We start from the raw sequence: 13,526 nt of genomic DNA on the forward strand, positions 1-13,526 counted from the left end.
CTATTGTTGTATACTTAATATCTTTTATTTATAAACATTTGAACTCAAATTGAGTGTGTTAAAGTTGAAGCATTAACAGTTAGGATTACATAACCGAGCATGAAACATTTAATGATTAATGAGTTGGTCGAAAGTTTATTAGCTAAAGGATTTGGTTTTTGAGTTTCATCTGATACGTGAGTGTGAACTTTTATTAGTTTACCTCAAACTTTATTTGCGAGCTTGACTTAAATTTGAATAACTCAGTATGACATATTGTGAACATCTTCGAGATATTGAAATAAGTCAAGGTTTAGTTCCCACCAGCCAAGTTAAAGCTTTTATCGCAGCAACTTTAGTGGCTAGTCACTTATATTTTCACCATTAATTTTGATAAGCTAATCGTAAAGCTTATCATAAATCCGATATCAAAATATATTGCAGACATAACAAGTGTTTTTTTTTTTTTTTTTTGGACATCAGACATAACAAGTGTTATCATGAAACACTTGGTAAATTTGAAAACTATTCAACTGTATCACATTGAAACACTTGTATCTTTCACATTTTTTTCTAGTAAAATACACACTCATAGGTTTTCTTCTATCACCACTTGCATACAACATTTTCACTATCATGTAAACTAGTAATAATAGAGACATGGGCGATCGATCATTATGCAGCTCTGCAGCTCTAATTCTTTACAAAACATTTACCATTTACTTATCTAATCCTTCCAGCAACACCATATCCACAAATATCAAGTACTCGAGCTTGCTACCATCACTGATTCGCAACTATGGTTAATATTTACTAAGAAGGGACTTGGTATTGTTTATTTTCTAAGTGTTTATAATCTGCTTATCAAATAAGTAGGGCTTGTTTTAAACTGTTAAAATAAGCGATTTTACAGATAAACTTTTACATAAGCAATTTCAGCACACACTGATATTTTAGCAAGCTTGAACCCATCCTATTTGAACTCTTATCAAAGAATCATTTATTTTGACATTTTTCATTTTAACCAAACTTTCTCTATTCATGTATATTACACCTCAAAATATATTTATAACGTCATTAATGATTAAAACTTGCAGTAACCAAGTTGTGTACAAACCATTGTTCAAGATCTATGTATGCAGACTGCAAAACATCTAATTCAAAATATCAGAATTACAATATGACAGTACCAAAAGAGTACAGCATAACTCACCAAAGTAATTTTCACTCTACGAATGTTCCGCATACAAATGATTAAAAGTACATGTTAAAAATCAAACCTTTCAGAGACCATCATGTAGGTCATCAAACAAATTCAGATTACAGTTCATTTTTTACCATACAAAAGTCACCCAAATTCAGTTTCCTCTACTTGTACTTGCGTTTTGTCTCGATTCCAAGTAGAGTCTTACAGTAGAAAAGATGAGTGAAGGTTCAGCCATCGCACCAGTTCCATAGTCCCCACATGCAAGTCTCTTTGACACGGGGGGTATAAGAGTAATTCCCAGTTCATCAATCGTCATAAGATGCCTTTCTGTGAAAGGATTGGTCCACATGTACGTGTTCATAGCGGGCGCCACAAATATCGGTTTTTCGTAATCCCATGCTCGAATGATACTTGTCAGCAAGTTGTCACACAGTCCACCAGCAATCTAGTTCACCATATTCAAACAAATTTTGATCATTACATTATACTGAAGAAAAAAACAAGATAATATAGGTACGAGTTGCAAAATATTACCTTGCCAAGTGTATTTGCTGATAACGGGGCAATGACCATTATATCAGCCCACTTACGCAGCTCTATGTGAAGCACATTATCTCCAATCTTTGACCAAGTTGACCATTCATGTTCATCTGTATAAAGAATCACATCCTTTGGTATTGTTGTTCTATCAATGAAATGTAAAGCCGCTTGTGTGGCAACGGCTTTCACATCGGCCCAATCTGAGAAACAGCTGCAGAGGTTCCCGAATTTTATGGAAGCTACACTTCCACTTGCAGCAAGAAGAATTCGTGGTTTTCGAGGACTAGTATTGACTTGCATTGGGTCCCTTACAACACACATAGGATCAGCATATGACATAATCTCATGTTAGATCATGCGTTCCAGAAAGATGACAGAAAACTAGAGGTGGAGAGATGGGCGGGTTGTGCAAAACAGGTTTGGTTAATAGTGTTATCTATTTATTTATTTATCCTAACTTCTCAATCCCTCACATTTGTACGAGTTTTCGAAGATCTCATCACTTTTGTAGGACTCAAAACTACTTTCCAATCTATAGAAAAACAGAAATTAAAAATGGAGATATTATACTGTACCAAAACGCAACAAGTGTTTTAATTTTTTGTGGATAAATCGATACAATCATCTGTGTTCAAATCTCGAAAAGGTATTTTTATTTGTCAAATTCTTCAAAGCTGTTTGTAATCTTTTATATACACTTCTCAAGATGCTCTCTTTTAAATTGAAGATTCATCTGAGGACATATAATGATACTTACAAAGTCACCTATCTGTTACATATGTTTCAGGATGATACTGATACTATTTATAAACAAATGTAAACTCAAATTCGAGTAATAACTCCATAACAAATACCTAAAAAAGCTCAAGAAAACTTTAATCTTGTAACGATTAAAATCAACAGAATGATGAAAAAGAAAACCTAGAAATTATCACATCGAGGCATTTAACTAGTGATTTGATTTTATACATAAAAATTATTACTATATAAAAAAGAATAGAAGTTTTATGAAATAGAGAGAAAACTGGTACCTTGAAACAAAACGCTTCGTTGACTAGTTTAATTTCCGGCAGTCGTTGTTGACTGTCGACGAGCTCCGGCGGTAACAGTGAGGCGTTTGGGGTCAACGGAGTAAAAAGACTGGTGAGGGTAGATATGGAAATCAACGAAATTAAATGCGACTTCTTTATTTTCCTTTTTGAGCGTTTATTTTAATGAATTAATAAAATAAAATATACCTTATGGTTTGAACACTTTTGTGAACTTAGCAAAATTAAACAATACTCCGGACTCCTATTTTTTAACTACTACGAAGTATATCAAATTATCAATTATAGATATAGATATTATGCAACATATTTCAGCGAAAGTAAATGTTATAAAAACAAATGTGATACAGTAACATAGTGGAATTAATTCATAAAATTTATTTTTATAAATTATGAATTGGAAGTGCCTACTATTATAATTGATATTTATATTTATATTTTTTTTCTTTTTTTTTTGAGTAATTTCAGTGTCTTTAGCTAGTATTCTTGAAATATGACTAGGGATGAGAATGAATGTTTTATTCATGTATATCCATCCAATTCGATCCATATATAATGGATATGGATAATGTAAATGATATTGATATGAAAATGAATATGAATAATCTAAATTATTTCGTGCATCGGATATAAATGACAATTTATTCATGACCATCCGAAATACATCTATACGTACATATATACGTACTAAAATACATGCATATGTATCTACATACCGATATACATATACATATAACCTACAAAATTTAAATTATTAACTAAAATAAGAGTTATAAAAGTTAAAACTATTAAATTGTAACTAATAATATTGAACGTTACACATTTAGATTAGTATGAACATATATTAACTTATATTGTAACCAAATTTGCTTAATGAAGTCACAATTATCGACAAATTAAACCAAAACATGTGTTATAACCCAAAAACGTAAAGATTGTACATTTAAATTTGTTATAATCTATATTTAATAGTCAAAATCGTAGTTATATTAATATTATATTTAACATTTAAAGGATATTCATTAACCCGCTTAATTCAACAGATATTGATATAGACTGATTAACTAAAATTAAATGAATATGTATAAAAATAAAATAAATAGATATGTATGTTAATATGACATCATCCACATTCGATCCATTGTCATCGCTAGGTATAACCCGATTTAACACATGCCCATAATGAAGTTTTTATGTGATTGTTAAAGTCAACAACTCAAATGAATTAGACCTTTAACGGTTCAAACTCAAACTTCAAGGTCCTTTTTGGAACTTAAATCCAGGTTCTAACCTTCGCTCTCTTATTACAAGTCAACAAATATTTTCAAAACCATAGAGCGGGACACATGATTATTTAAAGAAGTTTGTTTAAAAAGAAACCACCTTTTCGACGTACTTGCTCAAAACTCTACCATTATGCATACCTAATCCGTCATTATTATAAATAATAATATTCCTCTAGAATATTCGTTTTAGATTGACAAGTCCACTTTCTCTTTGCAAATAACAACTTGGAATTGAACTGAAGTAACAAGTTTAATGAAGGTTTTCCCTTTTACAGTGATTAAAAAACACTGTGCCTCTTTCTAATCAACATAAATTACAAAAAAGGGTACTCCTCCCTACAAACCCTAAATCATTCATTCTGTTAAATTAAATTAAATCGAAAATAACAGTTACAGTTTAATACCTCAACGTGTTAACATTACCATCCCTAACAACAATTCTTTTTACGTTTCTTGAATATGCTTCTTCGCCGAATGCCCAGTTTTCCTTTTATGCCGGCTAAAATCAGACACGAACCTGAACGTTTGACCACACCCATTCTCAGTACAAACATAAGGTCTTGCCCCTGTGTGCACCCTAATATGTTCGGTCCGAGCCCACGCCCACTTAAACGTCATCTTACACCCTTTCCATGGACACTGAAGCGGGCGATCGTCCATGTGTACACGCCTGTGTTGCACCAAATACTTGTGCGAAAAAAACTTCTTCCCACAACCTTGAACTGGACAAATATTTTTTTTATGAATCATAAGTTCTTGTTTACTACCAAAACTCATATTACACCCCTCCATATCACAACCAAACTCTCCTTCATCTTCTTCATTTACTTTAACAACAGAAACTTTCTTCACTTTCCTTAAATCTTTATGCTTTCTAAGTTTCGGCTTCGGTTCAATCACCTCTCCAAATTCTTTAGACGTCGGTTTTATAATTCTTTTTCTTAACCGTGAACTGGGCCCACCGCCACCGCCAGACTCCCCCTCAGAATCCTCGTACTGTCTTGCTTTATTTTTAAGGTTTGTCCTTGGCTGAGTTCTGAAACCGCTACTTAACGATGTATCTAGTGACGGTGATGACGGCTCGACTTTCGGGAACTTTGTTCGTAGACTCACTCGTCTATTTTCTTTCGTGTATTTCCGTTTCCTAACGTTCTTACTAACGACCACTCGGGTGGTGTCACATCGTCTTTCTTGTTTTACATTCGACAACGAAACGCCGGTGTCGCATTGTTCTACGTCATCGCGTGGTACTAACAACGGATGTGCTTGATTCGACATCCATACTTTCCCGCACCATTTTCCCGCCACAACGATCTTTTTTTGTCTACCCGAAAGCTTAGGTTTTGTAGGGTTGGTAGACGGGGAAATATATCCAAACGCGTTGTAAATAACTAAATTGTAGGGTAATTGTTTGGTGTAAAGAGGAGAGCGACTAAGGGTAGCACTATAGAAGAGATTAATTCCTAGTTTTACGGCCCAGTCCCTATTGCCATGGATGGCTTGTTCACTATCGAGAGCGGTTTGTATCCACTTTTTGTCGTTTGCGTTACTGGGTCTGTATTCAAGGTCGGTCCAGCTGTCACCGGTTCCCGATTCTTTTGCCATTAATTTTGCCTCAGAATCTAAGCAGGGATAATCTGCAAGTGATGAAAAATGGTGGCAATATAAGAAAATCTTGATCATAGAAGAACTATATAATTAGCACAAAATTTAAGCTTTTTTGATAACAAATTATTTTAGGAAGTTTTATGCATTTGAATACCCTTTGGAAGTTTAATATCTATCCCATTTAGTTAATGTATAACGTATCCCATATCCGAGATGAGTTACAATAGCTACTCGATGAATAATTACTTATAAAAAGGCCGATTTGGGTGGTTGTTTTGTCTTGAACGAGTAATGATAACAGATGAATTCAAAATGCTATCAGACAGGTTAAACGCCGTCCCAAGTAATTTCTAATGCATATAACAACCTAAACCATTTTACTCAAAGATTAGGTAATGCCTTGATTTTTTACACTTCATTTTAAAATATTGACACATAAGTCTTTAACTTAAACCACCCCCGATCCGAAAGAAGTTACATTTCAACCCAAACGTATTTTGACTTGTTCAAACTGCCATTTTGACCCATTATTGGCTTATTACAATCTCTCTCGATTTTTTATTCTGTTTTCCTAAAGAAAAAGCCAGTGATAAATAGGCCATATAACAGGCAAGATAGAATAGGATTCAAAAGGTGCGTTTAATAACTCCCAACGACTTACATGTATGATCATCCTTCTTTTTAGTTCCTTAAACCATTAGTTATCAAGGAATTATTAATAAATAATATAAATATAAAACAAACATTCAGCTTTGCAGAATAAAAGAATACCTTGGTGACAAAGTAGAAGTACATGAACACCGCCAACCGCACCAAGTCGTTGTTCTACTTCTAATGCATGCTGAAGACAGAAAATATGCTTTCTCGAAGAGTCTTCATCACATGTTGTGTATGTTGCTGTCGTCTCATCCTCGGGTGCGTCTAGTAAAGGGTCTAGTTCAGCATGAGACGACTCTATCTCATACTGATATTTGCTCCTTGAATAATTCGAGTCCCTGAGATTTATGGTTTCTTCGAATTCAGCAGAATATTCAGAAGTTTGATCATTCGTGTACTTCATATCACCATGATCCTCAAAACTTCTGTCGATATTTTCATCGCGGTGGTCATCTTCAGAATCTGAGGAATCACCACCATAAGCTTGAGCCAAGAGGCCAAGGGAAGAACTGACTTTTTGTGGTGCAGTTAGTGAAGTTACACTCATATTATCAACGGGATGCATTTGGTCATTAGATTTAACAGGGACATCAAACAAGCCATCACGATTGCTTTTTGCCATTTTTCCTGCATTCATATAAACAAAGAAAGTTCTATATTAGCCATTAATTTTCAAAATATTTAAACTTTTAGTAAATTATAATGACATCATCCAATAAGAGTAAGATATTGACTTTGAAAAGTCAAATAGCTATCTTTTTAATTCGGACGCCAGCATGAATGTACTTCTTGAAAAATATAACACATGCCAAGTCCTTTTAAAGTGAACCCATTTTAACCTGTTACCCAACCCATTAACGTTTACACATTCATAGTTCGCATGCTTTAACATGTAATCTGAAATTGGCAGTAAAAGTATTTTTACAGATTATTAGTGATGTACCTGAAGAGGATTTAGGATCCAGGACACTTGGACCTTCATCAGAAGTGAATAAATTGGTGGCAGAAACTAAATCACTAATACCATCACAATCAGCTGACATAAGATAATTCCCAGCGGCTTCTGTTGGTCGAATAATTGCAACACATGCATAACACAGAATCCCACAAGTAACACAAGAGAATATACCAGGATCCGCCTTTTTATCAGGTTGCCCATTCTTATACGAAGTATCTTCCCCGCCAATCGACGAGATCCCATTACTGCTACTACAAAATGAAGAATATTTTCTGATCTGTCTTTTGTCTGGAATGACATCATCATCAAAATCTGAACTATGTGTGGATTTCAATCCATCGATTTGAGTGGTTAAACCGAAGGGAATCCGTCTGTCTAAGTATTCTTCAGGAAGAACTACAATTGAAGATCCTTTTCCAAGAATATGAAAAAGATGATTGTTTTGCATTATATCTTGCACAAAACATCGTTTCACCAATGCATCTCCCTCAACTTTCAACTTATCTTTTAATCGAGAACTCCTAGGTTCAGGTTTGATGCTTGTGGGTTCACTGTAGAGACATGAGTAAAACAGACTTTAAGAGCTTTTATAAGAGGTGGCAGATGGGTTGGTTGACTAAAGGGTCAAAACGAGTTCAAGCTGGAATTAGTAAGTTTTAGTACTAACCAAAATGCGTAGGGTCAAGTGTATCTACTAACACTTTTTGGGTCAATATCTTTTGAATAAATAACAAATGAGCAAAGTATGATTGCCATAGCATTATAGCAACATGATTACAAAAAATCCAAATATATGAACAGAGTATTAAGAAGGCTGTGTGCTTTATAGCAAACTTTGAGTAGCTTTCAAGCTTGGCCAATTTAGCTGAAGTTTTAAATTTGGATCGTTTTAGACAAAACACCACCCATATGACATACATCTATATATTGTGATAAATGGGTCAGAAAGTTGCTACCAGATTTTATCTAAGACTTGATCATATTGGTAATCCATATGAGATTAGAGAACAAACCTTGAGGATATAAATGATATTGCAAGATCATAAAGTAACTGGGAGTGAGACACCATGGGGGCACAATTAATTGACGCCCTGCGAATTGCAGCATCTACTGCAACTGTCAACCAGCCAGGTGTTGCAATATTAGCTGCCTCCCCACAGTTGAATCCTATTAAGACAACAAACAAAAAAAAGAAATCAACAACATTAGATCATATACCATGAACAACAATCAACAACATTAGATTAACTCGTATGGGCAAGAAAACAAAAAAAATCAAAAAGATATGGAGAACTTGTAAAACGTTACCGTGACTGAACCCTGAGTGATAAGCTCTAGGGAAAGTGACAACAAATTCTCCAGCATTTTGCACCAATCTAGTTAAATAAAGAAGTTGATTAGCTATAATTGATGATATTACTTAACAATGTAAGGGTTCTGATGTTGCTAAAATTGACCCCGATAGTGCGTTAAATTGTCAATTAACAATCCTTTTATAGTCTCACCTGCAGCAAGGAACTCCCGCCTTAAGTAATACCTCCGGAGATATAACAGTGGTCTTCTCACCAAGAGTACCAAAAGTCACTGAAAAACACAGCAACTCTAATTTAAATCCCCTCTGAAATGCAGTAAAACTATACAATACAAACCCAAACCCAATGTTACTTCAAGTAAATATCAATTACACAGTATTGCAGTATGAATATATGACTTATGAATACTCAAAAAAATGTACTACCAGGATATCACTAGTGAAGTACAGAGCATAGTTTTAATCGAAACAGAGCATGCAGTCAATGCAACAGGAATGATCACAACTTACCTATAGGATTTATCTCACCACCATAACCATGTACTCGAATCACATCCTCAAACGCAACTGCAGCATCTTTAGGTACACCATACCAAGTCTTACCAGCACCCATATGCATATAATTCAAGCTATGAAAATCATGATCTTCAACATGCCAAGCAAACCAACTAAACAACATACTAATATAAACCATAGGTGAAGTAACACCAGGTATCTCCTCTTTCATAAACTTCAATAACGATCCTTTCGACCTCGAAACCCCTCTCATATTCCACTCAGTTTCCCCTACAGTTACCCCTTCCCCAATTTCCCTTTTCCCTGATCTCTTCCCCTGCACACCACCTGTTTGATCAAATGCCGAACCGGGCATATCGTTTGCATACTCGACCGATATCGGCTTATCGACCTGCGCTTTCCAGTAAAGTGTTTCGACTTCCAATGCGCTTAACCCTAACCCTCCTTTCTTAGAATTCGACTGTTTTCGCAAGTAACTGTTTTCAAAGTTTTTGGCTTTTGCTTCAAATTGTTGAACAGTGTAAACCTCACCGCTTTGCCAGACCGGCTTCTGGACTGGACGGTGATGCTTACGTGGACAAAAGCCGATCTGTTGTTGTCTAGTGGTAAATGTAGGTGATGAATTAGGGTTTCGAGCTGATAATGAACGGTTTAAGTTAGCAAGTACAGCTTTTTTTGGTGACGATGAAACAGGAGGAATGATTTTACAGATTCCATATTTTGAAGCTTCTTTTTCAATTTTATAAATATATGAAATTGGATCTTGAAATTCAGTTAGGGTTGGGTGATACTCTGGTGCTACTGGTAGTGATTTTAACCATGGAAATACTTCTTCACTCATTATTACTTGCAGAGAAATTAGGGTTTGATGGATCTGAGGAGGTTAATTGAGGTTCATGGTGAGCAGAGAGAGAAAGAAGGATATCAGATTCTTATTCTTTTGTAATGAAAAATATTTTGCTCTGTTTTAACTTTTAACTCTTCATTTTTAAATTTAAATTTTAATTAATTTTTAATTCAAATTTTACCTTTTTATGATTTTATATTTTATATTTTGTTTTAATTTATTTTAATTTATATTATATTTATAAATTTATTTAAAAATAAAATTTGTTTAGTAAATAGAAATTGGAAGTGAGTGTGCTCTGTTTTTGGGTTTTGGGGTTTTTTAAGACAGGGGAAATGGTGAAAAACTAGGGGCAGGGGAAATGGGGGGTTTTTGGGAAGATGAAGAGTGGAAAAGTTGTTTTCATTTATTTTAGATGAAGGGGTACATCACTGTTTAAGGAGATAAAAGGTAATGAGTAAAAAGTAAAAACCGATGATATTTTGATATTATTATTGCTAAAATTTATTTATTTATTTTTCTAAACATATGATGTTACTGTTATAATTCAGTAGGCTTATAACTACCTTTAGTGGTTCTTGACTGTAGAAGGTATATAGAGATAGAGATACTGTAAAACTGAGAAAACAAAGGTTGAACAAAAGGTATGAGTAATTGGTTTTTTATTTATAGAAAAATGTACAATGAGAGTTTGGTGGCATTTGGAATCTAGAGAGAGAGAGTGTTTTTGTTAACCAAAAAAATACATACCATAAACTCTAACTCAACACACCTATTTATACTCAAAAAAATATACTATGCAATATCTATAATAATAATAAAATTATCATCCAATTATTACTTTTATAACACTCCCCCTTGGATGATAATTTTATTAGTGAATAACTAGTACTGCCTCGTTAAAAACCTTGCTAAAGAAAACCTTTTGGGATAAAATTTTAGCTAAGGGAAAAAGAGTGCAGCATAGAGTTGACTCCCCCTCAAGTAGGCAACGCCTGAGTTGTTACATCTTCTGAACATGCCTCATGCCAATATTATGAACGTGTGTTCTGAAAATAGCAGTTGGAAGTGCTTTGGTGAAAAGGTCAGCAGAGTTTTTGCTGGACTGAACATATCTCATTTCAATCTGGTTGTCCTTAATGAGATTTTGAGTGTATGAGAAAAATCTAGGGGGTATGTGTTTTGTTCGGTCACTTTTGATATACCCTTCTTTCATCTGTGTTATGCAAGCTACATTATCTTCATAGATAGTTGTTGAACTTTTATTGCGTTCTAGTCCACAAGAATCAGTAATGAGTTGTGTCATTGATCTCAACCAAAAACATTCCCGACTGGCTTCATGTAATGCAATTACTTCGGCATGATTTGATGATGTTGCAACAAGTGTTTGTTTTTGAGAACGCCATGATATTGCGGTACCTCCATTTAGGAATACATATCCATTTTGAGATTTAGCTTTATGTGGATCAGATAAATAACCTGCATCTGCATAACCAACCAAATCTTGTTTTGATTCGTTAGAATAAAATAATTATAAATCAGTAGTTCCCCGAAGGTATCAAAATATTTGTTTGATCCCATTCTAATGTCTTTTGGTAGGAGCTGAGCTGAACCTTGTCAACAAATTAACTGCAAAAGAAATGTCAGATCTTGTATAATCTATAAGATACATAAGAACCTCAATTGCACTAAAATATAGAACTTCCGATCTGTTAAAATTTTCATGATCTTCGCAGGGATGAAATAGATCAGTGTCAATATTGAGTGATCTAACAACAATGAGTTTGTCTTTAAAAAAAAATGTTTTAAAATCTTTTCGGTATAAGTTGTTTGATGTACAAGTAAACCATTAGGCATATGCTCAATTTGCAATCCAAGGTAATACTTGGTTTTTTCAAGATCTTTCATTTCAAAATAATTCTTTAGAAGTTGAATGATTTCATAGATCTCTTTATTTGTTCATATGATGTTAAGAACATTGACATAAACAACTACGATCTCATATCCGAACATTGTTTTTATAAAACATACGTGCAAAATAAGTTTATATTTATACCCTTTTTTTTATCAAGTAGTCATTTAATCGGTTATACCACATACGTCCCGTTTGTATAAACCTACTTAGAAATCTTTGTGATTTAATGGAATATATTCCCTTGGGTTTTACATTAGATGCTTATGATACCTTAACCCTTTAGGTATATTCATATATATCACTATTAAGTGATCCATACAGATAAGTAGTAACAACATTCATGAGATGCATTTAAATAACTACCAGGTTGATTAAGTATCTAATAAGTAATTGTATCCATTACAGGAGGATAATTTTTCCTCCTAATTCATTTCTGGTCTTTGTGGGAAATATTGAGTTACAAGTCTAGTTTTGCCTTGTAACTTCATTTGCACATTTCTTTTCGGATAAAAATTCATTTGTATCCCATACGTTTCACATCTTTAAAAGTGATAACGATTGATCCGAAAACTTTTCTTTTATCTAGCGATTCTAATTCAGCTCTTATTGCTCCTTTCCATTGAGCTCAATCATGTCCATTTTGTATATTCAATGACATATTTTAATTCCAGATCATCATCTTTATTCATGATGTCATTGTAACATTATATGAAAATATCTCATAGAGATTTTAGTTTCATTTCGGTTCCATAATATTGCATAATTTATCGCAATTTTAGTATTTACATTTATCAATATCCTCTGCAGAAGGAATATTGATTTGTGGTTCTTCTTGAACACTTTCTCTTACCTCATTATCAGCTGATTTTCTTTTTCGAGGATTTTTATCTTCAGAACCAATTGATCTTCCACGTTTGATGCGTGGCAAAGACTCAACAGTGACATTATTGCCAGCTTTTGGAATTTCAGTTCGAGCTGGAGCATTTATCGCTGGTATATATGATTTAGTCACTTTTTTATATCTGTAAATGCATAAAGTAATTAATTTGCAAGTTCTTGCATATGCATTATTTTTGAACTTTCGTTTCACATTCTTTTGTGCAAGTTCAATATACCTTAATTGATGTTCACATCATGAAGCATCATTTTATTTTTTATTTTTATTTCTCCCCCTAATCTAGGGAACAATGTTTTATTAAAATGACAATCAGCAAAACGTGCTGTAAAAACATCACCCATCATGGGTTCAATATATCTTATGATTGAAGATGTTTTATATCCAAAATATATTATCATCTTTCTTTGAAGAACCATTTTATTGTGTTGTGGTGATACAATTGGAACATACACTGCACAACCAATGTTTTAAGGTAGAAAATATTTGGCTCTTGGCCAAAATCAAGTATTAAGTGAAAATATTTACGACTTTCACATGGTATAATGCGAATTAATGTCGCAGCATGTAAATTTACATGTCCACATATAAATATTGAGAGATTTGTACTCATTATCAATTGTCTAGTTATTAGCTGTAAGCGTTTATCTATTGATTCAGCTAAACCAATTTTGTGTATGCACATGAGCAACTGGATGTTCAACAACAATCCCTGTAGATATATAATGATCATTAAATGCTTGAGATGTTAACTCAC

General features: G+C 33.7%; 2 protein-coding genes across 3 annotated transcripts; both read right to left on the bottom strand.

The window, feature by feature from the left end:
* Positions 1–1,058: 1,058 nt before the first annotated feature.
* On the bottom strand, positions 1,059–2,917 carry LOC139843516 (phosphopantothenoylcysteine decarboxylase-like). 2 transcript variants are annotated; one of them, XM_071833616.1, is made up of 3 exons: positions 2,758–2,917; positions 1,721–2,033; positions 1,063–1,631 (listed from the first exon to the last, which is right to left on the bottom strand). In XM_071833616.1, the coding sequence occupies exons 2-3, from the start codon at positions 2,024–2,026 to the stop codon at positions 1,338–1,340; spliced, it is 600 nt and encodes a 199-aa protein (XP_071689717.1). In that variant the 5' UTR covers positions 2,027–2,033; positions 2,758–2,917; the 3' UTR covers positions 1,063–1,337. The 2 variants fall into 2 exon arrangements, with proteins under 2 accessions (XP_071689716.1, XP_071689717.1); XM_071833615.1 differs by lacking the exon at positions 2,758–2,917 and having other exon boundaries at positions 1,059–1,631; positions 1,721–2,530.
* A 1,359-nt stretch (positions 2,918–4,276) lies between these two features.
* On the bottom strand, positions 4,277–10,037 carry LOC139904517 (lysine-specific demethylase JMJ705). Its single transcript, XM_071886431.1, has 7 exons — positions 9,107–10,037; positions 8,790–8,868; positions 8,593–8,660; positions 8,298–8,451; positions 7,270–7,835; positions 6,441–6,953; positions 4,277–5,698 (listed from the first exon to the last, which is right to left on the bottom strand). Exons 1-7 carry the CDS (start codon positions 9,951–9,953, stop codon positions 4,506–4,508), a joined length of 3,420 nt encoding a protein of 1,139 aa, XP_071742532.1. The 5' UTR covers positions 9,954–10,037; the 3' UTR covers positions 4,277–4,505.
* Between the last annotated feature and the right edge of the window lie 3,489 nt (positions 10,038–13,526).

The sequence above is a fragment of the Rutidosis leptorrhynchoides genome, chromosome 4 (genome assembly GCF_046630445.1).
Source record: "Rutidosis leptorrhynchoides isolate AG116_Rl617_1_P2 chromosome 4, CSIRO_AGI_Rlap_v1, whole genome shotgun sequence".
NCBI lineage: Eukaryota > Viridiplantae > Streptophyta > Magnoliopsida > Asterales > Asteraceae > Rutidosis > Rutidosis leptorrhynchoides.

Excerpts from the sequence above, each read along its gene's own strand:
- LOC139904517 (XM_071886431.1), bottom strand. The coding sequence starts at position 9,953 with ATGAGTGAAGAAGTATTTCCATGGTTAAAATCACTACCAGTAGCACCA. Across the intron at positions 8,661-8,789 it reads GCGGGAGTTCCTTGCTGCAG|ATTGGTGCAAAATGCTGGAG; the intron begins GTGAGACTATAA and ends TTATTTAACTAG. Across the intron at positions 6,954-7,269 it reads GGATCCTAAATCCTCTTCAG|GAAAAATGGCAAAAAGCAAT; the intron begins GTACATCACTAA and ends ATATGAATGCAG.
- LOC139843516 (XM_071833615.1), bottom strand. The coding sequence starts at position 2,065 with ATGTCATATGCTGATCCTATGTGTGTTGTAAGGGACCCAATGCAAGTC. Across the intron at positions 1,632-1,720 it reads CAGCAAATACACTTGGCAAG|ATTGCTGGTGGACTGTGTGA; the intron begins GTAATATTTTGC and ends ATGGTGAACTAG.